The sequence below is a fragment of the Akebia trifoliata genome, chromosome 6 (genome assembly GCF_017979445.1).
Source record: "Akebia trifoliata isolate Shusen 1 chromosome 6, ASM1797944v1, whole genome shotgun sequence".
Lineage (NCBI taxonomy): Eukaryota > Viridiplantae > Streptophyta > Magnoliopsida > Ranunculales > Lardizabalaceae > Akebia > Akebia trifoliata.
The window spans coordinates 6,078,896-6,105,451 of NC_141380.1; the positions used below are offsets into that span (position 1 = coordinate 6,078,896).

General features: G+C 36.5%; 2 protein-coding genes and 2 pseudogenes across 5 annotated transcripts; 2 read left to right on the forward strand and 2 right to left on the reverse strand.

The window, feature by feature from the left end:
• The first annotated feature begins 1,155 nt into the window (after nucleotides 1-1,155).
• On the forward strand, nucleotides 1,156-8,860 carry LOC147399893 (phosphatidate phosphatase PAH1-like; annotated as a pseudogene). Its single transcript, XR_015179140.1, has 10 exons — nucleotides 1,156-3,214; nucleotides 4,019-4,617; nucleotides 4,725-4,797; nucleotides 5,722-5,806; nucleotides 6,282-6,368; nucleotides 7,218-7,290; nucleotides 7,660-7,703; nucleotides 7,828-7,956; nucleotides 8,054-8,152; nucleotides 8,275-8,860. The product of XR_015179140.1 is annotated as a phosphatidate phosphatase PAH1-like (transcript).
• Nucleotides 8,861-9,309: 449 nt separating this feature from the next.
• Nucleotides 9,310-14,431, reverse strand: LOC147399894 (isocitrate dehydrogenase [NAD] catalytic subunit 5, mitochondrial-like). Of its 3 annotated transcripts, none has more exons than XM_086445460.1 (8): nucleotides 14,164-14,431; nucleotides 12,056-12,376; nucleotides 11,781-11,942; nucleotides 11,609-11,683; nucleotides 11,200-11,309; nucleotides 11,055-11,127; nucleotides 9,586-9,797; nucleotides 9,310-9,451 (listed from the first exon to the last, which is right to left on the reverse strand). In XM_086445460.1, exons 1-7 carry the CDS (start codon nucleotides 14,368-14,370, stop codon nucleotides 9,606-9,608), a joined length of 1,140 nt encoding a protein of 379 aa, XP_086301586.1. In that variant the 5' UTR covers nucleotides 14,371-14,431; the 3' UTR covers nucleotides 9,310-9,451; nucleotides 9,586-9,605. The 3 variants fall into 3 exon arrangements, with proteins under 3 accessions (XP_086301586.1, XP_086301587.1, XP_086301585.1); XM_086445461.1 differs by having other exon boundaries at nucleotides 9,310-9,485; XM_086445459.1 differs by having other exon boundaries at nucleotides 9,310-9,797.
• Nucleotides 14,432-15,724: 1,293 nt separating this feature from the next.
• LOC147399895 (uncharacterized) lies at nucleotides 15,725-17,965 on the reverse strand. Its single transcript, XM_086446558.1, has 2 exons — nucleotides 16,545-17,965; nucleotides 15,725-16,085 (listed from the first exon to the last, which is right to left on the reverse strand). Exons 1-2 carry the CDS (start codon nucleotides 17,963-17,965, stop codon nucleotides 15,725-15,727), a joined length of 1,782 nt encoding a protein of 593 aa, XP_086302684.1.
• Nucleotides 17,966-21,541: 3,576 nt separating this feature from the next.
• LOC147399896 (ankyrin repeat-containing protein At5g02620 pseudogene) lies at nucleotides 21,542-25,974 on the forward strand (annotated as a pseudogene).
• Nucleotides 25,975-26,556: the final 582 nt, after the last annotated feature.

Consider the following 26,556-nt stretch of genomic DNA (forward strand, 5'->3'; position numbering starts at 1 on the left):
CAACAATTCTATTCACCTCCTTTTTTTTTCTTTTTTTTCTTATGACATGTTAGGAACGGTTTTCGACTGTTTCTAATACTCCAGAATATATATATATATATATATATATATATAATATTTAGGGTCAATTTGGAACTAATCATTTTCGAGTTAGATGAATAAAGACTTTTTTTTTTTCGGATCTTTAATATAATATAATTCTAATTTTGATTTTGGTATGCAATAAAAATAAAACAAAAAAATTATTGTTGAGGCTCTACATCATTTTCTATTAGTAAATATTTTATTTAAAGACTAAATTTTATTTACATTTATATAAAGATTATTATGAAGAACATCAATATTGATTTTTCACAACCAATAAGATGTATTAAAAAATATTCTGGAGCATTAGGAACACTTGAAAACTGTTTCTAAACGTGTGTTGGCCAAAATTATTGACTTATTTAAAAAAAAAAATTTAATAACAAAAAAATTAACTCAAATATTTTGATCCTTAAAGGTCAAAATTTTGAATATTATAAAAAAATTTCGGCCTTTAAAAGACCGAAATAAGTTACTTTCAATAATTTTCACAAAGTTGTTACTTTTTGGTGAAATAATTTTTTTATTAGATTTTTTTGATAATTTTCTCAAAATTAAAATATGTTCGAATCGGATTTTTTGAAAGCGGATCGGGATATATCCGAATCCAATCCTAAATTATTTCGAATCTAATTTCAATTCGAAAATCCAATTTTTCATATTTTTCGGATCGAATCGGTTCGGAAGGATTCCAACGTACCGAAAACCCCCGCGAAACACTATAGTTTTACAAATAGAAAGGAGGGTATTTTCGTAATTTACTCAAAACGATTTCAAAATTTACATGCGTGTCCTCCACGTATAACATTCATAAATACATGTCACTCTCACTCACCTGTTTTCCAATCCAACTTCCCCAACCGCCATTTTTTTTCCTGAAAAATTAATAAGAGTGGAAACAGAACAGAAGTCCTTTTAAGTTATCACCTATCAGGCTTCCCATTATCTTCTGCTATCGATCGCTCAAACCCTAATTCCTCCATTTTTAATCTGTAAGTCTAACAAGCATCTTTGATTCCTCCATTTTCTAATTTCGCTTTTTTCTTATACCCTCAGTTTTCGATTTTCTCCTCATTCGATTCCTTAATCTTGAAAACTTAGGGTTTTTAGGGTTCCAGTTTGATACGAAGTGATCAAAAATAAGTTTTTTTTTTTCCTTCTTTTGCGCAATTGTTTCTGTTTCTTGATTTGGTTCTGTGGTGTGAATTATCGGTATTTTTTATTTGCTCTCCTCTCATACCTTAGATTTCTATTTTCTCCTCATTAGACTCCTTAATCTTGAAAACTAAGGATTTTTAGGTTTCCAGTTTGATGCGAAATGATCAAAATTAAGGTTTTTTTTTTTACGTAATTGTTTGTGTTCTTGATTTTGTTCTATGGTGTGGATTATTGGTATTTGGTTTAATCTTGTAAGTCATTGCTTATTTCTTGCAATTTTTATCTTTTACATGCAGATATTTCTAGTTGAAATCGAAAGAAAAGGAAACAAAAAGAATAGATGATTCCTCTGTAGTTTGGTTTTTGGAAACTTAGAATTTATGTTAATCTGCATCGATCCAAGACAAGATTGATATTTAAGGATTCTTTTAGGGTTTTGCAACGATATTTAAAAATATTTCTGGGTTATTAGCTAGAAGGAAAGACCAGATGAATGTGGTTGGTAAAGTCGGGAGCCTAATTTCCCAGAGTGTGTACTCTGTTGCCATTCCTTTTCATCCATTCGGTGGAGCCGTTGATGTAATTGTTGTTGAACAGGAGGATGGTTCCTACCGTAGCACACCTTGGTATGTGAGATTTGGTAAATTTCAAGGTGTTCTCAAAGGCACCAAGAAGATTATTCGAATCTCTGTAAATGGTGTTGAAGTCAGTTTCCATATGAACCTTGATAATTCAGGTGATTCTTATTTCATAAGAGAGGTTGTTTCTAGTAAAGATAATGATAAGGAAGTGGTTGTTAATGAATCAGATACTTTGGAAATTATTGGGGAGGATAATGATAACAATAATGGTGATAGTGTTAGTCTTTGTTGAAATGAGATCGATGTCTCCAACGCTGATGATGTTCAGTTCTCAGATGAACGTGTTTCGTTAAGTACAGATGAAATTGAAAATGACAAAGCTGATAATGAAAGACAGTTTTGTGAATTTCAAGAATACCAGTGTTATCGTTTGGATTCCGTTGGATCATTGGGTTATGGAGCATTTGGTTATGATAGCTTAGATCATGTCGAGGATGGATTAGAATCTAAGGGTTTTGATTCAGAAGTGGTTTTGATTAGTGTGGATGGTCATTTACCAAAGGCACCCATATCTTCGACAGAAGAAAACACGGATGATGTACAGTTAAGTACTCCACAGTTTCATTTGGGTCCTGGTGACAATGAAGAGTTCAGTACTGGTCAAGATTCATGGGCGGCTGATTATTTAAGTGATATGGATGTGTCTTCACCTAAGAGTGCATCAGAAGGTGTTGTTGAGATCTGTGATGAGAGAATCGCTTCTGGGAATCTGTCAGAATGTCATGAAGTTGACAGGGGGTCGATCAACCAAGCTCAAGAGACACTTAACATTGACATTACGGAAAGTTATGCTGGTGAGCATGATAATAGGGCAGACATTTTGTGCTTGAAACATACAGATTTCTCTTTACATGTTGAAGATGCTGAGTCGCAAGATATGGGTTCTCCATGCATGGAATTGGAGGTGAAAGACAACATTGTAGACTCACAAGAAAACTCTCCTTCCAGTTTTCCAACAATGGAGGAAAACAAAGCTGGTGGGGATCTTAAATATGGAAATAATGTTGGGTTGCCTCTTTACAACTCTGATTCCCCATACAACAATAAGTTATCAGTTTTAAGTGTTGAAGTTGAGGTGTCCAAGAACAATGTCTCGACTATTGATAATTCCGATTGTTTGGGTTCAGATAGCATCTCTCTCCATTCTGTTCATTCAGTGAGTAGTGATCCAGAATGGAAGTATGAACAGTTAGGTTGGTTACTACAAGGTCAAGAGATACAAAGTAGTTCAGGAGGAAGATCTGCACCTGAGCCAGAATGCAATAAAAGTGAGATTGTGGAACCCCAGATAGAGAGTTCTGGTGTAGGCGTAGGATCCAGTGCTGGCATTGGTAAGGACCTCAAGTTTTTCGTAATTACTAGTTGATGGTTCTTTTTCTAATGGGGCACGTGCTATTTGCACCCACTTTATTGCTCTCACCCACCTACTCCTTTCACCAAACTAAAAAGTGGGTGAATGGAGTAATTCTTATTTTATGATTTTTTACTCATAAACCCACCATCCCAACCGAATCTTATTCGGTGGTCTACTCCTCTTCTTTCTCTCTAATTTGCCACCCTCTTTCTCATTCTTCTTCTTCTTTGTATCTACGTAAGTTTCAACTGGGTTTCAACAAGGATTTCGTGTTACAAGAAGCAATACTCTTAGAGGTTGGAAAATAGGTTAGCAATGACTTTGGAACCCGCAACTCCTAATCAAGGAGTTAGGAAATCTTGGTAGCGAAAAAAAAAAAAAAAAAAAAATCAACTGAAGCTTCATTCGGTAGGTCAGTACCGAATTCTCCAACATAAATTTGGTAAGATTCTATCGAATCAACCTAAAAGGACTCAGTAGGTTGCTACAATATCCCAATTGGTTGTTTCCTACCGAGACCTTTCAAGTAGATTCAATAGGATCCTACCGAGTCTCAATGAAAATATTCGGAATCTTCCTAATGAACAAAAAACTGAGTTTTTTTTTTTTTAAATGGGTGTGGTGAGTACTTTCACTATTTATTAGAAAATAATGTTTAAGTAGGTAGTCCGCCCCTTTTCAAAATTCAATGTATATGTTCGAACCGGAACAACTGGAACTTGATGGAACTTCTACTCCAATAATTTATTTAATTTCATATATCTTTTTTTTTTTCTTGCAGGATTTGAGATTTCTTTATGCGGGAACTTACTTCGTAGCGTATGGGGTTGGTTTCTGCTGGTGAAGTCTTTGATGCACATCGTGTTTCTGAGGAGGAGTTCAAAGCTTCTGCATTATCGATTAGGGAGAATGAAAACCTTATTGTCAGATTCAAAGGGAGTTACTTGACATGGGAGAAAGCTTCTCCTATTGTTCTTGGAATGGCTGCATTTGGTTTAGATTTACCCATTGAGCCAAAAGATGCAATTTCCGTCGAACAGGATGAGATGCCAAAGCCCGGGGAAGATGCTCTGGGAATTACCACTACCACATCTAGTCACCGATGGAGGCTCTGGCCAATCCCATTTAGAACATTTAAAACCCTCCAGCACACTAGTAGTAACTCATCTAATGAGGATTTATTTCTTGATTCTGAATCTGGTTTGCAGAATCCACATGTAGATTCAACACCAATGTCCGATGCTGGTTGTGAGTCTCCTCACAAGCAGCTTGTAAGGACAAATATTCCCACTACTGAGCAGATTGCTTCATTGAATCTGAAAGATGGTCAAAATATGATGACCTTCAGTTTCTCTACCAGAGTTCTAGGAACGCAACAGGTATTCAATATCTTCTAATGTTTAATGTTTTATCTTTCAAAGATGCTTATGAGTTAACTTAATATCTCTTCTGCTTGCCAACCGTCCTAATTGCAGTCTTCTTCGATATTGATGCCCATGTTTACTTATGGAAATGGAATGCAAGAATAGTTATTTCTGATGTTATTGGAACCATTACCAAGTAAGGCTTCCTCATATGGATTAGGCTGGCATCATGCCTGTCATTCAACATAATTGAAGTCACAGTAAATGCTGCTATTTCGGAAAGGCTTTCATATAGATAACTAAAAACATCCAAATTAATGTCTGGGTGGGTCCGTGCACTTGTGTGTATGAGCACTAGTGTGCATGTACCTGATTTTCCTATGATGATCGTATATTGGTATGCTGTAAGTTGGAAATATTGCATGATACTGGAAACGGTAAAGGACTTATTTATAAAGTATAATTAGTTATAGTGTTGCAGGTGAAGGTGCCACCTTAGTGAGGTGGTCAAGTCTGTGCATGGTAGTACCATAGATCCCATCTGGGATCAAAACCCCACCTTCACACTTGAACTGATAAGAAAAAAGTGAAGGATTTTTTTAGAGATATTCCATTGCCATGGCAACTTTTACTTCGAGCACCCCAACATGTTTGCTGATTCGTTGTTAAAATCATATGAATTGGGGTGCTCTTAGTAAAAGTTGGTGTGGAAATATAATATCTATTTCTTTATAAAGCATGATGAGTAATACTGTTACCCACTAGGAGTTGGCTGAGATGGTAAGGGTGACTGGTTTGCTCCTCAGGTCATACCTTCGAGTCTCTATATGCCTCTCCACATAAAGTGGTATATTTAACTGCTGTCAAGTGCAGGTGGATGGTAAGTGCGGCCCACCAAAGCCAAAAAAATAAAAAATGATGAGTTATACTATTACTACCCTATTAGTGGTCACAGTTTTTTTTTTTTTTTTGAGTACTTTGATGTAAGTATTTGCAATCTTAACGAAATCTGTATAACCAGAATGATAAAAACTCCTTTATCCTTCAATTAAATAGCATTGCATCCATTCTTATTTGGATAGAATGTGATTACTAGATCACTTTTATGTTTATTTTTCAGGTCTGATGTCCTAGGCCAGTTCATGCCTTTAGTTGGGAAAGACTGGACTCAGACTGGGGTAGCATAGCTTTTCTCTGCAATTAGGGTATGCCATTCACCTGTTCTACCTTTTATCTTTCAGAGTCCAGTATCACTATTAGTTATAGCTCCAAGCAAAGGTTGAATAAAATTTCTTGATGTTCAATAACATGAGATGAATGCTTTTGGTTTTATGATTGTACATTATGCATGAAACACATGCACAGGGGCTGGGACTTACCATCCAATAAAGTCATACCCAAAAGATTCACATGGCAGAAGTTGAATCAGTTAAATTTTCCTATATATGAGCTGTATCATTTTCTGAACCTTTCATCTCTTTTCTCTTGCCTCCCTACCCACACCCTACACACACACACACACAAAAATGTCCCATTGACAGAATTTATTTTATGGACAGTGGAATTATTCTGGGAATTTGAAGATATTGAGGTGCTTTTGTTACGTTTCTTTTCCAAATGGAGTGATTTTTTTTGCTTTTCGCGAGGTTGGAGTTGATTTGTTACTGAATTTAACTGCAGGAAAATGGTTATCAGTTACTTTTTCTGAGTGCACGTGCAATCGTGCAGGCATATCTAACTATAAGTTTCCTCCTCAACCTAAAATAGGTATTATTAGGAAGCCTTGGTTTCTTTATCTGATCTCACTTTTTTTAATCTTGGAACCATGGAAGCTCTTAAGTTTCTTATTTCCCCCCTTGAAAGTTCGCATTGTTGGTGTCCTAGGATTCGCTTCTTCATTGAGAATCCTTCACTTGGTAATGTTGAAAAAATGATAACATCAACTAAAATTTGATTTTTTGTTGTCAACATAGACTCTGGGTCCTTTGTCTTAGGTACTTTTATTTGTATTCACTTTATTTATGCTTCTGAATGGACTGCCTTTGGAGCTGCACAGTGGACATGAAGGTTTCTCACCTTATAGTCCTTGGTTTTTTGGTCGATCAGGAGCACTTGCTTCTTAAGAGTGCAGAATCCTATGTTACCCAATTCGTTTCTACTAGTCCAAACCACGAACCGGTACGAAGTGAACCAGTTCGCGGTACGTTCGTACTGGGTTCGTAAAATCAAGTGAGCCACGATCCCACGGAATTTGGTCGGGTTCGGCAAGTCAAAACATTTGGTGTAGAGAACCAAAGCATGGACTTCGGCGAACCAAATATTTTTTTAATTGAATTTTTTTTTTTTTTCATTGTTCATATTTAAAATTTAGATTATTTTACTTATTTATTGGTATTTAACTTAGAAATTTTTAATATTATAATTGTAATTATAACTTGAATATTTGAATTATATATATGCACAAGCGAACCCGAAAACAAATTTTCTCTACCTAACCCTATGAACCGGGTTCATTTTAGATTGGGGAACCACAAACTCCGAACCTGAATTCGAACTGACGAACAACGTAACATAGGCAGAATCTACGCAGAATTAGTAACTCTTTCATGTGTGCAGGATGGAAAAGCTTTACCCAATGGACCTATTGTCATGTCACCTGATGGATTATTTCCTTCACTGTACCGGGAAGGTGTGGTATCATTCTGCTCCCTTGATTTACTTGGATTTGCATTATTGTTTATCATTAAATCAAGTGAACCGATTTATTTATAGAAAATTATCTCTGAGAAATTTGTGGTGGCCGAGTGAAATCTGGTTCCTCAATAACTGTTGAATAACACCATAGGATTCATTTGTTTTCTCAAATGCTTAAAACAAATTGAAAAAAGAAATAATAATTTATAGTTACAATTTTGAATGATGATAATATACATCTATGAATAAACATCCAAGAATCTCCTCTCCTCAATGATCTACCCCGTAGCTTTCGGTTTCTAGGAACATTTTTCTTCACAATTCACTCTTCTGATTGAGAAATTCTTTTTCTTATTGATGACAGTCATAAGAAGGGCACCACATGAATTCAAGATTGCGTGTTTAGAGGTAAATAATCTTGAGCTAGTAGAACCACCACTTGTTTCTAATAGAAGATTGCAGTTGTGGTTGAGATGGATATTCCTTCCCATTCTTTTGAACATTTTCTGTTATGCAATCTTTATTTAAACAGGATATTAAAGCACTATTTCCTTCCGATTACAATCCATTCTATGCTGGGTTTGGGAATAGAGACACAGACAAGCTCAGTTATATGAAGATTGGAATCCCAAAGGGAAAAATATTTTTCATAAATCCTAAGGTATTTATCTTCCTCTCACATTTTCTAATAAACCCACTGTTTTCTGAACTGAAGGAAAATTTCTTTCCAACTTTAAAGTCCTTCCTAAAACTGGCAGGGCGAGGTTGCCATTAGTCATAGCATCGATGTTAAGACATATATGTCATTGCATACACTAGTCAACAACATGTTCCCGCCCACTTCACTGGTCGAACAGGTGACGACTTCTTATCCCATAAAACTAGAACACAATAGTGTTGCTTTCAAAATTTCAAGTGCCTATCCAATTTTTTGTCCAACCCTTTTAATGATACCTGTTATGTTCGATGTCTCATACAGGAGGATTTCAACTCATGAAATTTCTGGAAAATGCCATTGCCGGATATCGACTGATAACTCTCTAGATGGTTGAAAGGCTCCTTTGTACATACAGGGAAATTGCAAGGCTTTGAAGGTCCCACACTATTTTTAGAGTTGACGGAGCTTTCCGTTGATCCATCAATATATGCAACGAAAACAATGTTGGTTTACTCATTGTTTCTTCACTTATTGATATTAGACATTCATGTTGTTATGTGTAAACTATCGATCTTCTAGAAGTTTTGGGTATGAGATTAGCCAGAAAGATCTCTTACAGAAGGAAGATTTGCCTTGGTTCGGATCCCTCTGTGTTTCTTTCAAGGCAAACTGTAATTTGAGTAAAATCAGATTTGGCATGCTCTTCTTAGGCATTTTAATCAATGAGAGGGTCCTTTGATGTAATTTGCTAATCATTGAGACCCACCTAGAGGAAGATTATGCTTTTGAGTAGAATTTCCTAGTTGCTGTTTTTGGATGGAACAGAAAATCTCATTTGGAGTCTGGCCAAATGTGCTTGGCAGATAAAACAAACAGTTGGGGTGCCAATAGAATGTCTCTTTTTTTTTCTTTTAAAAAAAAAAAAAAAAAAATTCTTTGGGTTTGGGATTTTATATGAACCTAATCATATACTGTGATTTTAATTTGAGCCAAACCTTCGTAATGTTGAAGAGTGTTTGAGAATGTAACAAAGGTTGAATTTTGCAATTTCAACAATATTTTAATTTTTTGGAATGTTACACCATTATTAATCACCAATATATCAAAATCATTGTTTTTAAGCACATGAAGGATCAAAATCTGTTTTAAGAATTTTAATAAAAAATGAAGACTAAATTTCTTAAAGAAAGAACACACTTCCAATGTTGCCAGGAGCCTTTGTAGCATCCAACATCGATGAAAAATACTTATAATCAGATGTTAAGATTTTATCATACCAGATGAAAACTCTTGATTCTAATCATCTTCGTCCAAAATGCCAAAAGTGCCATATTTACTTCAAATAAGAGGAAAAAAGGTCAAAATAAATGTCGCATCCTGATTCACATAGTACACCATTGTACCACCACAATTTCTCAAGAAAATTTATTTTACAGAAACATGCTCATAAGAATAAAATCAAAGCAGCTAATGTGAAAGCTTGAGTCCCCCACACACACTGCACCCATTAGAGATCACACATTCAATCTCACCTTAATCATCAATAAGAAGAAAAAGGAAGAAAAATAAATACTGTGGTAGTGGGCCAGGTTTATTTGGAATTGATGTTTTGGACGTAGGAATCATACTTACCAAAATTAAATTAAAAGGTCTCAAAGATTATCACAAATAGCTTTTGTAAAATCTGTTGTTGTTGAACTGCCACCAAGGTCAGCTGTTCGGAATTTCCCATCTGCAATGGTCTTGATGATGGCATTATGGATCTGATCGGCTTTGTTATTGAGTTTCAGATGCCGTAACATCATAACTGAACTCAACAGCAGTGCTGTTGGATTCGCAAGATTCTGAAAAAAGAAAAAAAAAATTAAGAAGGGAATGAGCTTCTCTGGTGAAGAGAAATGTCTGTGCTTGTTTTGGTCCACATGTTTTGAACAAAGCAAGATTATAAGTTCCCAAAAATAAATTCACAGTGGCTTCTATCTTTTTCTATAGATTCCAAAAGTCATAGCTGTACATGTTCAAAAGATTTGCTTGCACGCATAAAAACAACCATACAACAAACAAACACAACACATGTGGTAAATGCATGGTCCCAGTCATGCAGACTTAGATAAAGTCTAAGTTAGATAGCCACACACACACATGATACATGAAAGGTTAAAAGACTACCATTCAACAGTCATCAAGATGACCTCCCGACGATGACTGTTAAGGGTAACCAACCCTACTCACTCATTTCTCATTTTCTATTTAGTGCTTACCATACTAGTCTTGACCATCTAAAAGAGTGACAGCACAGATTTACAAACGTTTTACTTGGCTGAATCTGTTATTTTAACGTACAAACCTTAGATTAGTGTGAAAAGAAGGGAAAAAGACAGTTGGGTCCATTATGTACGAACAAGAGTGATTAAATTAAACCCCCTGTTAGCTGGTGAACCGATAATTCCATGTGTTCAGTACCCCCAAAGGGGTATTGGAGTTGAAGGACGTGTAGCTATCCAAGGTCTTCTTCAGCCTGAAAGGTAAAAAGTTATGGAACTTCCTTCCGTTTGCAATGTTTTGGTCTATTTGGAAGGAGTGAAATATTTGGGTTGTCGAAGACAAGGAGTGAGCAGCGGGGATGGTCATATTGAAGGTTAAAGCACTTGTCTCTGGCTTCCGTTTTTCGTGACTTTTGATGCTTTTGTTTAGACAGTCTTGTTTCTTATATGAGACGAGATCTAGGTATCTTTTGTAATTATGTTTTTCTTTGAGACAGTAGGAACCTCTCTCACTTTGTGTGCATTAAACCCTAAATGAAAGGTCTCAGGGCTGAAGGGGTTCGAGTTTTTCTGGAAAATTGTTCCCTTTTGTATTATTATTAGTTTTGGCTCTTTTGCCTTTTTATTTTTACCAATAAAAAAACATATAATTAGCATCTCACAAGTCTCAAGACAAGGTTGAATGAAGTGTTCAACAAAAATTGGTAGTCATTTCTAAATCTATATGATGGGGACCTTATTTGTGTATTTGTCTAATAAAAAACTGATCCATGAGCTCAAAATAAATATTTGATGAAAAATATGACTTGTGAGAGAGAAATGTTAATAGTAGCTCACCTTCCCAGCGATATCAGGTGCTGAACCATGCACAGCCTCAGCTAGAGCAATGCCTCCCTCACCGATATTGCAACTGAACAAAAAGTTGGATATATTAGGAATGATTAAGCTTATAACGAGTAGAAAGCCATGGAAGAAAGATTACCTGGGAGTCAAACCCAAACCACCAACCAAGCCAGCACATAAGTCACTGATTATGTCTCCGTAGAGGTTAGGCATCACCAATACATCAAAAAGTGTGGGATTTTTAACAAGCTGTTAAAAGGCAAATCACAGAGTCAACAACATTGATGATAAATGAAAAAAAAAAAATTTCAACAATAATGAAACACAAACATAAACACAGAGAATGAGGGACAATATTTCAACTTTGCGTGCATTAAAATTCCTAGTTCTATAGATAGGGTTATTTTAGTTTCCCTTGAAAGGTTGGATCTTAGACCAATAACCTATGATGTGGAACACAGATCCATAACACTGGGTGTTACTGTGCCTGATCCCCTACAATATCTAATCATGTGAACCGTCTGAACTCTAGCAAATGAAAACAATACCATCATACAACAATTGTCGATGATGACTTCCTCATATTTTATCTCAGGGTACTTCTCTGCAACCTCACGACAACACTGCGGATAAAGAAAAGCAAAACACATTAATACAACATCCAAAAGAACAACTATTGAAATTCTATAAGCTGGAGTTTTAGCTTTTATATCAACATACTTTGAGGAAAAGACCATCTGTCTTCCTCATAATGTTGGCTTTGTGTATTGCAGATACCCTTTGCCGGCCATTTGCCTTCGCATAGTGAAAAGCATATTCTGCCACTCTCAGACTTGCTTGACGAGTAATGATCTTGAGACTCTCAACTACACCTCTCACAACCTAGCACAACACATATCAAGCTCCCTCAAATGGCTTGTAATGGAAAATTGCATAAACAATTTAGGGAATAAGGAAAAAAAATTGAGGTGCCTAAGCCGTACAAGAATACTTACTTGGTGCTCAAGACCACTATATTCTCCTTCAGTGTTTTCCCGAATTGTGACAAGATTGACATCATCATACCTAGTTTTATAGCCAGGGAGACTGTAGCAAGGTCTGACATTGGCATAAAGACCAAGTTCTTTCCTTAGAGTAAGGTTCAAAGACCTATGACCTTTCCCAATTGGTGTAGCCATTGGGCCTTTTAGTCCAACGCCATTTCTACGTACCGATTCCAAACTTTCCCATGTGAGAAAACTCTCAGTCCTGGGGTCTACTTTGTCCCCAACATAGTGTTCTTCCCATTCTATGGGAACTTCAGCTGTACTGAGTACCTGGATAGAACCAACCATATCAATCGAAATTCAATAATTCCTTGCCTTACTATATCTTTTCCAATTTGGCATATATAACTTGGTGGTGGCATAGAAGAAAAATGTTTAGGACTAGGATTTAAAATGTTAAGATGTACAAATAGACCAAGAGTCATGCCATTTTCTGAATACATAAGTTCTAAACCCTGAACAAGAAAACTAATTACTCAAAAATGAGCAAGAGTTTCAACTCTCGGTGCATAATTATGAGAAGCATCCACCTAGATAAATAAGTGAACCAGATTGTTTATTTATTTATTTTACTTATCAAAAAAATAAATCTGACCAGGCATCTAGTGTTCTACCCAGATTCACTGAATTGTTGCACACGAATGTCAAGCTTTTCAGCCCTGCATTAACAATCCCAATGCCGGAGGGAGTAGAATTACGAAATTCTGGCAGTTGATATAAAATTTCAGTAAAAAGCTTTCACATGAATCATGTTTATTGTTTCGTCCTCATGCTAGAGCACAAAATATGGTCCTACATAAGATGGGTCAATGGAAAAAGATTCACATTACCAACTCCAAACATTTAGGATAAGGCTGTGATGAGAGAGTATTGTAGGGAAAGAGTATACGAAACTATAAGTGTGTAAACTAATTATAATCAAAGTCACCAAGTCGTCTACAAAATTGACCACAGATCCAAAACACATTCAAAATTTATACTGTTCAAAATAGAAAAAAAGATCACAATCATGAATCCAGTTAGGTTCATCAACCGGTTAAAATAATCAAATTCAATAACATCCTCATTCTTTGATGCTTCATCGGTAAAATGGTCCCTCTTACTAGTGCATCAAGGTCATCTCTTGTTTATTCCAATTTAATCAAGGAATTTGTAAAAATTGCAACTATTGAAAAAGTTGGAATTAAATCTGCAAAGAAAAAAAAATCATGATTTTTTAAATAAGTCACATAATTTGGTGACTCTAGACCCCAAATTTGGATTGAGGTAAATCATGCCCCATGGTAGAGTCACTTGATTAATATCCATTGCCGGATTTATCATTTTGAGAACATACCAAAGTTCTCAAAAAGAGGATTCAATTATATACCCCAAAAATATAGCACTGACATTAATGGAATATTTATGATTTCAAAATAACAGATCAACTAAGCAAAATTTTAAAATAATCCAATTAGGATAAATCTTTGGATTATGGCCCATTTAAGAGCTGGGCCTACAATGTTACCTGGAAATTGTACCCATGTTCGACAATTTTTAATTGAAAAAGCAGTGTCCACTGTTGAATCCAGGTCATATTCCAAGCCCGAATAACACAGCTGGCCAACTTATTGGATGGTATCCTTTAGACAACATGAATTATACCCAAAGTGAACTTTTCCAAAAATTAATCTTTCATTAATAATCATATTGTTGGCACTTGTATAGAACTACTTAACTTTTCAAAAAAAAACTTGTATAGAACTACTTATAGAGATTTCTATATAAAAACCCAAACCCTAATCAACTTTCTCTAACACAAAATTTTGTTTCCTAAGCTCTAATGATGCATATAAGTTATATTAAAAGAACCCAATCGAATCAATGGTAGAATAATCTGAAGATCATCACTAAAGAATTCCAGATTACGAAAAAAATACAAAAAGTTCGGATTTTTTTTATTCCAAGATATCGTGTTCAGTGGTGACGCCAAAGAAGACTAACATACAGAGATAGAAAATAACTAAAAATCAGGAAAGAACAGAGAAATTAAAGATTGTACGATTGGAAAAACCAACCTTCTTAACCGATTCTGCGATCTCTGGTCCAATTCCATCGCCAGGGAAGAGAGTCGCTTGAATCGGATAGCTTGGAGATATATCGGTGCAGATTGTTCGATTGAAAGATGAGAGAAATCTAGCTAAATTAGGGTTAGAGATGATGGGGGGTGAGATCTGCTCGAGTGAACGGTTTCGAAGAACTCGTCTTAGGATTTGAGAAGCCATGAACGAGAGAGAGAGACCGCGAGACTTCTCTACCTTTATATCTATTTGTGTAAATGTTGAATAAAGCAGTGTGGTTACTTTATAACAGAAATTCATAGGTTTTGCTAATTTGGCAGGTAATAAAACAGAGAGCTGCTATTGGCAGTTGGCACACCAACATTTACTTGCTACACTCCAATTTCTTAAGTTGTTTCTCTCTCTCTCTCGTCCATGGCTTCTCAAATCCTAAGACAAGTTCTTCGAAACCGTTTACTCGAGCAGATCTCACCCCCCATCATCTCTAACCCTAATTTAGCTAGGTTTCTCTCTTCTCTCAATCGAACAATCTCCACCGATATATCTCCAAGTTATCCGATTCAAGCGACTCTCTTCCCTGGCGATAGAATCGGACCAGAGATTGCAACACCCATCTGTTGAGGAAAAATCTAGAGTACTTGACTCTAAATGCACAAATATTAGATATAAACAAGTAAACAATTTATTTGTACTATACCCTCAATAAAAATATCACTCACAAATTGAAGAAGAAAATAACACTCTATTAAGAAAAATACACTTTTACAAACACTCACACTTTTTACAATCTCTCAAGACCTCTTACTCACAACTTATTTCTCACAACTTGTTTCTTACTACTTGATTTCTTACTACTTGTTTTCTCACTACTTGATTCAAAATGAGAGGACTCACTCCTATTTATATTAGTGGCACCTCCTTAATTAATGGCTAGGATTGTGCCAACACATTTTTAATCTAATGGTTACAATTTTGTCATCTAGAACTTTCTAAAAATATCTATTAGTCTAGAGTTTTCTACCAAGATATCTACTATTCTAGAATTTTCTATTTTTCTTTTATCTAAAAATATCTAGAGTTTTCTCTAGGAAGATTCTAGAAATTGGACTATAAATAACCATTGGGCTTGGGCAATAAATGTGGGCAGTTCTCAATTTGGGTTGGTGTTGAATTTTAACACTCCCCCTCAACACCAACTCTCACTCTATGCACCATGTAGAGCTGACGACGAATTTTTTTGAATTTTGTCAGTATTTGATCCTTTTGTGAGTTTTGCCACCGGACTATACGTTTTATCATATTGTTGAGAAAACCCTCGAGCCACCAATCTAGCTTTGTACCTCTCGATCGATCCATCTGGACAATGCTTTATCTTGTAAACCCATTTACAAGATATGGGTTTCACATCTTTTGGCTTTGGCACCAGATCCCAGGTCTGATTTTGCTTTAGCGTTGTGACTTCTTCAAATATCTTAGGTTCTTTAGAGGTTGGTTCTTCAACTATGACTGCATTGGCATATTTGGGATATGGTTTGCAAATTCTGTTTAACCTTCTTAGTTATGATTGTGGGGTTGACACTTCCGTTTCTTTAGGATGATCTGATTGTTGATATACACCAGTTTCCCAAGGATTCTGAGCCATCTCTTGATCACCATCATTGTCATGCAGATCTCCAGCTTCATCTGAACTTGGTTGAATGTTGATAGTGTGCTCCTCCATCTTTTGTTGTAGTTTGTCTTCGAATTCTCTTGAGTCTGGCAACACCTCTTTTCCTGAGGACCACCAAGAAGATGCTTCGTCGAATACCACATCTCGTGATGTATAACATCTTCCAGTTGTAGGATCACAGCATCTCCACCCCTTTCTCTGACTATCGTATCCAACAAAGATACATCTAACTACTTTCTTATCAAACTTGCTACGTAAATGATCAGGAAAAAATACATAACATACACATCCAAATACTCGAAAGTAGCTAACTGTAGGTTTTATATCTCACAGTTTCTCAAAGGGTGAAACAAACTCTAACCTTGGTTGAGGAAGTTTGTTGATCACATGGGCTGCTGTTCTCATAGCTTCGGCTCAAAATCTTCCCGGTACATTCTTTGCATGTAGTATACTCCGACAAGTTTTTGCAAGATGCCGATTCTTTCTTTTTGCTACACCATTCTGTTGTGGTGTATTGGCACATGTATACTGATGACGTATTTTGCATTCTCGTAGGTATAGAGAGAACTCGTCCGAGCTATATTCTCCTCCGTTGTCTGTGTGCAAGCAACGGATCTTCTTTCCTACTTCTCCTTCAACTATCTCTTTGAACTCTTTAAACTTTGAAAAAGTTTTAGATTTTTCTTTCATAAAGAAAATCCACACATACCTAGAGAAATCATCAATGAAGGTCACCATGTACCGCATTCTGCCAACTGATGGTTGCTTGACTGGCCTGAACACATCAGAGTGAACTAACTCTAATTGTTCCTTTGCTTTAAACTTCGATTTTTCGTATGGCAATTGATGTGCTTTACCATACTGGCATCCCGCACAGACCGTGTCTGTTCTCATGTCAAGCTGAGGAAGTCCCTTAAGCATTGACTTCTTTACCATCACACTTAGCTTGAAATAGCTAACATGACTCAACCGCATGTGCCACAAATCTGATGTCTCGTTCCTTCTTGTCTTGTCTACATATGCAGACTCTGCTAACATTACGTAAACTGACTCCAATCGTCGTCCCTCCATTGTTGACTTTTCTGAGATTTTGAGGTCACTATACACCTTCACATCTTGGGGACCGAACAAGACATAGTAGCCTGATGATGTTAGTTGAGCGACAGATAGTAAATTTTTCTTCATTCCTAGAACATGGTAGACATATTGAAGTGGCACTTGGTTAGAATTATAACGAGGTGTGACTATCGTCTTACCGATGTGAACTATCGGTAATCTTGAGTTGTCAGTTGTCACCACCACACAACTTCCCTTATACTCAGACAAGTTTTGCAACTTTTGTTTATCACCTGTCATGTGATTTGAGCACCCTGAGTCTACGATCCAATCATTCTCGTAGTCAATCCCTTTAGATGTAGCTGTAAGAGGTACCTCTTCTTCTTCCTTTACAAATGATGCTTCAACATCCCATTTATCTTTGATTTTCTCTTTAGAACTAGAAGTAGCAGCATTACTCTTAGCATGTTTTTTCTTAGAGCAGCAGTCTTTCGTCATGTGGTCCTTTTTCCCACAATTATAGCAATCGCCTTTGAACTTTCTACTATTACTGTGATTCTTTGAAGCTCCCCTTGGACGAGAGCCTTCCTCTCTTTGATGACCTTTTGTTTTGTCATCATTCATTTTAGATCTACCTCTGACGTGTTTCTTGAAGTTGCCCTTGCTTTTTCTTATGTAAAGTGTTTCCTCATCACCCTTCAACGAGATTCCTCCCATTTGCTTAGCTAAAACTTCTTGACCAATAAGCAAATTTTCAAACTCAACAAGTGATGGTTGTGTCGGCCATCCTTGTACTGCAGCAACAAAGCTTCGGTATTCGGGTCGCAAACCATGGATAATTATTATTTTTATCTTGGTTTCTCCAAGAGCAGCAATCGGATATAACTCTGAAATTTCACGGCATATAGACTTCACCTTATGAAAGTATTGGGCGATCGTCATATCACGTTGTGCCATTGATAGCAACTCGTTTGCGAGAAGTTGTAGCTTTATATCGTTCTTCTTTAAAAAGAGTGTAGCGAAAATATCCCATGCTTCTTTCGGTGTTTTGGCATCTCGAATGTGCTTTAACATTTATTTTTCAATTGTGGTCTTTAAAACAAACATCGCCTTGCCTGCTTTAATCTTCCATTTTCTCAAGATGCCATTGGCATCTTCTGTTGTCTATTGTGTAACTTCACTACCACCGACAATCTCTCAAAGGTCTTGACCTTGTAAGTAAGACTCCATGCATGTTGCCCACGTGTTGTAATTTTGGTTGTTGAGCTTCTTGATTCCTCCAACTACTTGAAGGTCACTCATCGTGCTGACAGAGCTTTGACTAAATGGAACAAACTTGACTAACGATCTTGTAGAGTAGTAAACTCCTCACGACTCAAGATAGCTCCACCAAAATCGATCCTTGTCAACCTCACTCTGATACCAATTGTTGAGGAAAAATCTAGAGTACTTGACTCTAAATGCACAAATATTAGATATAAACAAGTAAACAATTTACTTATACTATACCCTCAATAAAAATATCACTCACAAGTTGAAGAAGAAAATAAAACTCTATTAAGAAAAACACACTTTTACAAACACTCACACTTTTTACAACCTCTCAAGATTTCTTACTCACAACTTATTTCTCACAACTTGTTTCTTACTACTTGATTTCTTACTACTTGTTTTCTCACTACTTGATTCAAAATGAGAGGACTCACCCATATTTATACTAGTGGCACGTCCTTAATTAATGACTAGGATTGTGCCAACACATTTTTAATCTAATGGTTACAATTTTGTCATATAGAACTTTCTAAAAATATCTATTAGTCTAGAGTTTTCTACCAAGATATCTACTATTCTAGAATTTTCTATTTTTCTTTTATCTAAAAACATCTAGAGTTTTCTTTAGGAAGATTCTAGAAATTAGGCTATAAATAACCATTGGGCTTGGACAATAAATGTTTCCCAATTTGGGCTGATGTTGAATTTTAACACCATCAACCCTGGTTTTGGTTTTTCTTTCTTTATTATGAGCTAAAGTCATGTCATCACCTTTTCAAGAGGCTTTGCTTCATTGGTTTCTATAGGAGTTCTCTGTGTCTAAGTCTGGGTGTATTTTAGATTCATAATAAAGCACTTTTATGAATCGATTATACCTTTTTTTTTTCCTTTTGTTCACACTAGAGAACGACAGATTGCATTCTGGTGCAATTGCTTTCTTATTCCATCCTTGGTTGTTAAGGAGATAGAAAGAGTGTGTGCTAGATTTCTTTGGTCTGGTCTGGACAATCTCAGGAGCAATAGCTTGGTTAGTTGGGAAGACATCTGTAGACCTTTCAAAGAAGGATGCTTGGGATTGGGGAGCATCTCTACTTGGAATTCAGCTGCAATCTCTAGATACGCTTGGATGATTGCCTCTGACAAAGTCACGCTATGGAGCAGTTGGGTAAAACACCACCTTGTTAAAAAAGAGAACTTCTGGACTCTTAAAATTCCAAGAGAAGCATCATGGAGCTGGAGGAAAATTCTCAAAGCTAGGAAGTTAGCCTCAGACAACACTCTTCACTTGATCGGCAATGGAAGATCTACTTCTCTGTGGAATGACCCCTGGCACCCATCAGGAGTCTTAAATACTGTTTTTCCTGAAGTACTAGCCCATAATTTGTTAGTTGGTCCTAAAGCAATGGTTTCAGCCATCATAAGGAATGGTAGTTGGAGCATTCCTATGGGGAGGGAGTCCCTTTTGTCCGATATCTCTCCTTTCCTTGGTCAGATTCCCATCTTTGATGGAGTTCCGGATCGAGTAATTTGGAAGGGCAATGCAGATGGTTTATACTCAGTTAGTTCAGCGGTGAAACATTTGTCTACCCATTCTAATCAACCTGTTTGGGAGCACATGGTTTGGAACAGTAGCAACATTCCTAGACAGAGTTTTATAGCTTGGCTTGCCCTCAGAGGTAGACTAAAAACCTTGAAGAAACTCAAATCTTGGGGATTAACTGTTGATGCGACTTGTTGCCTTTGCAGAACCCAAGATGAAGACACCAACCACATTCTTAGTGGCTGCCATTTTGCGAAATGAATATGGACCGAAATTCTCAAGAAGTGCCTAGTGAGTAGAGTTGTTGGAGAGTGGGCCGATGAGGTAGAGTGGGCTGCCATAAACTTTAAAGGAGGTGCTCCTATCCAAAGAATTAAGAAGGTAGCCTTTTGTGCGTTTATTTACCACGTTTGGAGGGAAAGATGTAATAGGATCTACCAAAACAAATTTAATGGCCCGGATCAAGTGCTTCAGAAAATTGTTGAAGATGTTCAGATTAAGTTTGAGGATACCTTGACCAAGGTAGAAGACTCCGACTACAACAGATCCTTCTTGAATGCTTGGGGTACCAACGCAACATTTGTTCACAAGCCTAGTATTTTTTGCTCTTGGTTGAAACCAAATCAAGGAGTGTATGCCCTTAACATTGATGGATCGTATTCGGAAACTAGAGGAGGCTATGGGGCGGTCATTCGAGACCAAGATGGCGAGGTTGTAGCTGCTATAGCTGGGTGTGAAGACCAAAAATCGATTATTTACCATGAGATGCAAGGTATTCTACATGGGTTACAGCTTGCTAGTTCCAAAGGATGCTCTAAAATCCAAGTTCAATCGGACTCCATTATGGCTATTAAGATTCTAAATGGCAGATGGAATTCCCCCTGGTATGTTCAGCACTTGGTTGTGTCAATCAAGAGCTTATTAGCCGGTTTCAATGATGTTAGTTTCTTGCATGTTTTTAGAGAAGCCAACAAGGTGGCTGATTACCTTGCTTCTTTTCTTTTTTTCTTTGGGTTGTTCGGAGATTGTTTGTGGATTTTCGCCTTCCCTCGTTTCTCTTCTTTCCCAGGATAAAATGGGCTGTCCTTTCCTGAGGTTGTAGCTGGTCTGGGTCTGCCTTAACCCTGTTGACCTTTCAAAAAAAAAAAAAAAAAAAGAGAACGACAGATTGAAAGTTGGATTTTTTTTTTTTTTCTTCCTTGTATTAAATACTTGATTATATATCTATGTTGATGAACCCCATCATTCCTTGACCCTTGTTTTTGATTGGGTTTCAATGGGTTCTTGTGTTTTTAGATGAGAAAGCTGAAGAGAAGAAGCTCTATTATTCCAAACCAAGTGAATGATCATGGTCTTATCTGTTCTTCTTCTTTTTAAATTCTGTTCTTTGGGAACAAAACCCAAATACCCATTTTCATTTTAACATTTCAAGTTGGGTAATATAGCTCTGATTTCTAGTATTTGTTGTCTTCTTTTTTATTTTACTTTTTCTTCCGTTTTTGTCTGATAATTATGATGAATGGTGGATAAATGAAATAAAATCAAAATGTGTATTTGTTTATAAATTAAGATACAGATTATTGTTGTGAGCAGGAGATTGATTTTGGGATAAAGGAATCAAAACCCCAGGTTTCTCACGTGCTCAATTCTGACTCCTTCTAATTATAGGCTATGAGTTCATTTAAAAAATAATTTGTTGGGTTGGAATGAATGTTTGCCAATCTGGGTATTTCATGGAATAAGAGATTTTGGCTTAGAAATCGACATTAGTAATAGAGGGGAAGATTTTTCTGCAATTAGGCCCCATGGAGTTGCCGACGAGACAACTTCGTAAAAAGATGACGAAACAATTGACAGGGCAACGCGATGACACTACGCAACATTCGGCCTCTAGAGCAGGAAATCTAGCTGAGATTAAGGGAATCCTCGACGGAACGGGAGATGATGCAATAAAGGATTTGTTGTCGAAACAAAACCAATCAGGAGAAACCGCCCTCTATGTTGCCGCAGAATATGGTTATGTTGATTTAGTGGAGGAGATGATCAAGTACATCGATATCGAATCTGCTGGTATCAAAGCCAGGAATGGCTTAGATGCATTGCATATAGCTGCCAAGCAAGGAGACTTGGGTAAGTCTCAATAGAACTGTTTGTATTTCTTGATGTATGTTTCTCAGGAGTGAACATTAGTTTTGTTTTCGATGATGTTGCAGAGGTAATGGAGGTGTGCTTGAAGGTCCACCTGGAGCTATCTATGACCGTTGATCCATCGAACACCACAGCATTGCATAGTGCTGCCACACAAGGGCATATTGAGGTAGTAAATTTACTCTTAGAGGTGGATGGAAGCCTAGCGAAGATTGCAAGAAGTAATGGAAAAACTGCTTTGCATTCTACAGCTAGAAACGGTCATTTGGAGGTCATGAAGGCTCTTCTAAGTAAAGAACCTGGGATCGCAACAAGGAACGATAAGAAGGGGCAGACGGCACTTCACATGGCTGTGAAGGGACAGAACATTGAATTGGTGGAGGAGTTGATCAAGTTGAACCCTTCTTTGATCAACATGGTTGATACCAAGGGAAACACAGCATTGCATATAGTGGCTCGGAAGGGTTGGGCTAAGGTCTGATACTCTCTTTGCTGATTGGATTTCATTAAATAATCAAAGAGAGAACCCAAAGAATTTGTTACCCTCTGTTTCTTTACTAGGTAGGCATCTTCAAAAACTTATGTTGGGGGGGCATTTAAATGTTGTGTTGTAATCTAACCTCATAATCTACATTATTTAGTTGATCTAGGTTTAACTCTAGGTTGTCAAATTGAGTCACCATTTAAATCATTTTCATGCAAATTACTTGTGTCTTGCACGTATCGTAAGTTTAGATACCTCTTTGTTGCATAATTGATTCCTAATCCGATGAACTTAACCATCCACTATGTCGGATTCTTTCGAACAAGCACCATACATGGTGATGATCTAGAGTCCACGGTCAATGGGTCATTTTCATCTTATCGAGTTAATTTTATGTTAGAATTTCTTCGTTGGACACACTGGTAGGCCTCAACCGTTGATGTGTATCACTGCTTCAACACACCTTTGAACAGAACTACTGACGTAACTCTCCTAGTGATTGTGCAGATCTTAAGGAAACTATGGGAACACAAGGGAACCGATACAAAAGCCGTTAACAGAGTAGGTGAAATCGCTCTCGACACTGCCGAGGAACTCCAAGATCGTAGCCATCTTACAAGAGTACGGTGTCCTGAGTACCAATGCCCTCAGACCGCAAACAACAACCACAGCCTGAGAACTGAAGCAGACTGTGAGTGATATAAAGCACAAAGTCCACTACCAACTCGAGCACACTCGTCAAACAAGAAAGCGTGTGCAAGGAATTGCAAAGAGGCTCAACAAGATGCACACTGAGGGCCTCAACAATGCTATCAACTCCACAACAGTGGTTGCTGTTCTCGTTGCAACTGTTGCATCTGCTACCATCTTCACTGTCCCTGGCCAATTCGTCGATGACCCAGAAAAAATCCCCCCAGGACTCTCCCTCGGGGAAGCCAACATTGCCCCAAAAGGCCCATTCATGATCTTTTTTGTCTTCGATTCGATAGCCCTCTTCATATCTTTGGCTGTTGTGGTTGTGCAGACTTCAGTTGTGATCATCGAGAGTAAGGCCAAGAAGCAAATGATGGCTGTTATTAACAAACTAATGTGGTTGGCTTGTGTGCTTATATCAGTGGCATTTCTTGCGTTAGCTTTTATTGTGGTGGGAAAAGAGGAGAAATGGTTGGCAATTGGGGTGACAATTATAGGGACGACAATTATGGCAACGACGTTGGGGACAATGTGTTATTGGGTGATTATGCATCGGATTGAGGCATCAAACTTGAGAAACCTTAGGAGATCATCATTGGGAAGCAGGTCGCGATCCTGGTCCTTGTCAGCATCAGAAACGGAGATTAACGAGTTTAAGAAGATGTATGCAATTTGAGATTTTCTATACCAAATGCCTTTTTTTCCATTAATGGCATCACAGGTATGTTATTTTCTTAAGCTAGTATTTTTTGTTTGCTTTCAGATGCATATATACATTTTTTTGTTGGTTGAAAGATGTATATATACAATGTACAGTGCAAGACAATATATCATCAATGAGTTAGCAATAAGGATATGTAAGCTTATAAACATTTTTACTAATAACTGTAAAACAACCGTGGTTTTAAAACTCGTTTTGACGCCTCGTCTCGTCCATGAACGAGACTGACTTGTCTCAGATGAGACATCCACCTAAATTGAGTCGTTTCGGATGAGATTTAGTACAATGCCTTAAAGTCAGAACAAAATTTGCCTTTGAGACCAACTTGTCAACTCTTCTTGTTGGTGGACGATACCAAGACGACTTGGATGAGTAGTCTCGATCTCTGACGAGATTTAAAACCATGAGAACAACTCAACAATTATGATTTACCATCTACAGACTATTTGTGTGAAACACGGTAATTACCATCTATAATTATAATATAGTTATATGTTGTAGCCTTGTAGGAGTACTTTATTAGTTTCCGCTGAATAGTTACAATTAGAGACTTTGAGCTTTGCCTATGAAACTGCGTTTAGCTGTTTGGGCCGATTCCAAAAACACAATATACTAAAATATTATAGTTGTATATTATACATAAAGCTTTTAAGCCTAAACAACTTAAAAGCTTTGTGGGTTTTGGTCATTGGGTAGGGTGAAAGGGTATTGTTAGGAGATTGTAAAATATTGCATCTTGGACTTGTCTTATTTTCAACTTCAAATATTTTTGGAGGACTATGTAACAAGGACACTCCATTTTCTAAGCATTTGTTGTGTTACACATTATCATACTAGTATGTCAGACACATACAAGCAAAACTTTCTGAAAATTTAGTTATTTTAAATGTTTTGGTACGATTATACTTTTTTGTCATGAATTGCATAATCAAATTCTCTAAAAATACTCTTTTTATGTGCTAAATTACTTTGGAAATGTATTTGGATTGAATAGTATGTCTTAACACTTTGTATCCATTTTGGACATCAGGTGCCAGTGTCGTTGCATCAGTGGAGGAAAGTAATATTAAGGGGGAAACTTACAATCCATCAACATGTTTTTTCTTGGTTCGTCTGTTTTTGTGAAAAATCAAGTACCATCAACATCATCATCAAAGTTTTATCCCAAATATTTGGGGTTGACTAAACGAAACTTGTTCATCCATTCGTTTCTACTACATTTTGGATTCTACTTAAAGTGGGTGGCACTAAAAGCGCTAAAGCGGAGCCTAGACGCACGGCCTTTGACAATTGAGGTAAAAAAAATCTATATACTTCATAAGGGAATTGGGTACTTCGTAAGCAGAGATGTGATGATCTCGTTCACCATTGAACATGTAAACAAACAAATAGTAAATAATTGTATGAGATTAGAACAATTCATTAGCTCTAAGAAAGAAATCACAGTTTTCGAGCTCTATAGAGAAAATAATAATTATTTTAAATATAAATTTGTATATTAAAAAAATGTAGTTTAAACCAATTTAACTGTGATGACTTGTTTAGAGCTGCTATTGGCAGATTGGCACCCCAAATTTTACTTATTACACCCCAATTAAAAATAAAGAAAATAAGTAAAAGTTGGGGTGCCAATAGAAGCTCTCGCATTTTTTATTTTTTTATTTTGGCTAGATTACTATTATTTGGGTTGAGGACTTTATATGAGCCTAATCATAATCATAATGAATGAGTGTCATAATGTTTTGCAATGTTGAGGTTATAATCTGAACCAAACCTTTGTAATGTTTGAAGAGTTTGTTTTAATCTTGGAAAAATTATTTAAAGGACCTTGGCAGAGTAACATTTTTCTAATAGTCCCTAATTTTTAGGATTTCTCTTAATAATCCATTTAGTAAATTTTTTTTTTTAATCAGTCTTTGAGTCTCTCCTCACGATTGAAATGTCGAATGTGACCAAATCATTTGAACTTACCATTTTCATCCAAAAAATTGGATTTTAAACATCCTAGTCGAGTTTAGGAGATTCCATTCTAACGTTAAGGATTTGAGAAGGAAGAAGAAATCATTATCAAGTCATATAAAATCCTAATCCCAAATAATAGTAATAGTCAAAATATAAAAAATGAGGGATTTTCTATTGGCACCCTCAACTTTTACTTATTTTCTTTATTTTTAATTGGGGTGTAATAAGTAAAATTTGGGGTTCCAAACTGCCAATAGCCGCTCCAAACAAAATAATAGTTTATAATCTCATCAGAAACTGAGATGACTCGTCGAGTCAACTAGAATTTTGTATTTATATATATATATATATTATATATATATATATATATATATATATATATATATAGGGAAATGTTCAGCACCCTAAGTTTTACCACACACTTTAACAAACGTTTTTTGTCCTACATGGGTTAGAAGTTTTGGAATGGGCTGATTTTTGGTGACGATGATCTCTATGATTAGAAGATCATCCTCCCCAAAAATCAGCTCATTCTGAAATGTTTAGCCCCATGTTTACACGTTGAAAAATCATGGACCGTCCATTTTTTGTAAATCAATTTTGATGGGGTTAGAAGTTTTGGAATGAGCTGATTTTTGGTGAGGATGATCTCCTCACCATAGAGATCATCGTCACCAAAAATCAGCTCATTCCGAAACTTCTAACCCATGTAGGACAAAACGCGTTTGTTAAAGTGTGTGGTAAAACTTAGGGTGCCGAACGGGACCCATATATATATATATATATATATATATATATATGTAATTTAATTATTTATTATTTTAATAAAAATATTATACAGTAAT